Raw genomic sequence first — 2,229 nt, 5'->3', positions numbered from 1 at the left:
GGCGGGCGGGACCTGTCGGCTGGTGCAGCGGCCCTGCTCCCCTGCGGCCACTGCCAGGCACTGCCAGGGCGGCGTATGGGCCTGAGGGTCCTCTATGCCCTGCTCTGGGTCCCGGGACAGCTCCCGGCCTCTAGCTGTGTTTTATTATTGTTATTTTCCAAAACCATCGGAGGGGTGGGGGCGTTGAAAGGCCATTTCGCAGAGAGTGGGATGAACGCACCCACTCGCTGCTCCGGAAGCCGCCCTCGGAGAGGCCAGGGCCTCTGTACAACCATGTGGTGCTTATCTGGGCTCAGGGTGCCCCAGTCCCCGACCACGGGAAACCTGGGCAGTTCCGTGACGTCAGTGCACGTCCCAGCCCAGGTTCTGCTGAGAGCGGGACCTGCTGACAGCCTGCTTGCCGACACCCCTCTGTGGGCCGGCCGGGCGGGCGTGGCCGGGAGCCAGCTGAGAGACGGCTATTGTGCGTTCTCAGGCCAGGCCATCGCCCGCCTCGCCGTTTCCTCCCCAGCTGCCCACACTCACAGGCTGACAGTGACCCTGGGGCACGTGGGGACACCTAACCTGACCATCTACGGGGAAATAAAACAGAGAGCAGACAGGCGGCCCAGACGTGGCCGTGTGGCCGGCTCTGCACAGGGACGCAGTCGCCGCGGTGCCCGTCGGTTTTGTCACAAACTCACGACATCAGGGTGTCAGCCATGCTTGAGGGGGACCCCTTGCCATGTCTTGCCCATGGTGGCACCTGGCATGGTCCTGGCAGGGGTAGCGTGTGCCGTCGGCTCGCAGTGGCTGCAAGGGCCCGGGTGGCCAGGCACAGCAGGCTGAGGGCTGCGTTCAGGCGCCGTCGCCGCGGTGCCCGTCGGTTTTGTCACAAACTCACGACATCAGGGTGTCAGCCATGCTTGAGGGGGACCCCTTGCCATGTCTTGCCCATGGTGGCACCTGGCATGGTCCTGGCAGGGGTAGCGTGTGCCGTCGGCTCGCAGTGGCTGCAAGGGCCCGGGTGGCCAGGCACAGCAGGCTGAGGGCTGCGTTCAGGCGCCACCAGTCGTGGCAGGCTGATGAGGAAGGCAAGTGGCTGGGGGACAGCATGACCTGGCGCGCGGTTTTCCGCCCGGCCCCCCTGACGCTGTCCCCCTGTCTCCTTGCAGTGAACGAGGTCATACGCAACGACCTGTCCAGCGCCCAGCCGTAGCCACCCTCGGCCGGACGCTGTGCTCTTCCTGGCATCGTGTGTCGCAGAGGAGACTGAGCCCACTTCCTGAGGGGCTGAGGACTTCCAGTTCTGCGTGTGGGACAGGGCGAGGAACGGCACAGGCAGCCGGGGAGCCACAGCCATCGCCAGCAGCTTCCAGAGATGGCCTCGCTCCTGAGGCCCTGGCGTGGCCCTCTAGCACCCCGGTCTCACTCCTGGAAGTGCCTTATTTAACCAGACTGCCACCTGGGCATGAGAGCGGAGCGGTGCATCTGCCGGAGTCTGCCACGCATGGTGCCCTCCGTGGACAGCCAGGGGCGCTGCTGGGCGAGGGCTCTGAGAGCAGCCCAGCAGGGTCCCCCGCCCACCGTCCTGGGTGTGCCCAGCTCTGCCACCTCACAGTGCCCTCAGCCTCTCCTCCGTCATGGGCGCGGGACTGTCAGCGGCACCGTGCCAGCAGTCTGGCCACACTCTGGCTTTCGGACACGGCCCAGGCCAGGTGACTAGCACGAGGCCAGTTACTGGACAGAGAGCAGCCCCTGCTCCTGGTGGGCTGTGCACCGCATGTATGCACACACGTAACTGCCTATTTATGTATCAGTAAGAAGTGACAGAGACCACGAAGCCCGCTCTTCGCCCCGCGTGGGTTTCCCGTCAGCAGTGGCCAGGACCCACTTTGGCAAGCACACAGGCCCCTCTAGACCTGGCTGTGCAGCCTCTCATCGGGCATCACCCTCAACAGAGAGGTGCATTTGAAATACGCAGGCCACCACATAGCCGTCAAAATCGGACCGTGGTTGTAAATACCATCACAGAGGAGTGTAATATATCTGTTCAGCTGTAAGATGGTTTCACAGAAGCCTTACAGCTCTGCTTCATCTAAGAAAACAGTCACCAAAAACGTTCTCCGGCAGCCTTTCGGAGTAGCAGTGTCGCAGGCCAGTCCACAAAGGTAACTGCGGGTTACAGTCGCACTAGCCGCTGGTCGCCAACGGCTGATCTGACGGCGGTGCCCTCGGAGACGCCGCCCC

The 2,229-nt window shown here is 63.9% G+C and overlaps 1 protein-coding gene across 1 annotated transcript in view; it reads left to right on the top strand.

Moving 5' to 3' along the window:
* Positions 1 to 2,222, top strand: part of LOC102480694 (uncharacterized) — a 22,992-nt gene extending 20,770 nt beyond the window's left edge. The window contains exon 4 of the mRNA XM_006165778.3: positions 1,155 to 2,222. Within this exon, the coding sequence (XP_006165840.1) occupies positions 1,155 to 1,701 (547 nt within the window). The 3' untranslated portion in view covers positions 1,702 to 2,222. The remainder of the gene's footprint in view (positions 1 to 1,154) is intronic.
* The last annotated feature ends 7 nt before the right edge of the window (positions 2,223 to 2,229 follow it).

This window comes from Tupaia chinensis, unplaced genomic scaffold (assembly GCF_000334495.1).
Source record: "Tupaia chinensis unplaced genomic scaffold, TupChi_1.0 Scaffold144022_1, whole genome shotgun sequence".
Lineage (NCBI taxonomy): Eukaryota > Metazoa > Chordata > Mammalia > Scandentia > Tupaiidae > Tupaia > Tupaia belangeri.
The sequence above is the reverse complement of the archived record's forward strand: the minus strand, read 5'-3'. Positions and strand labels throughout refer to the sequence as shown.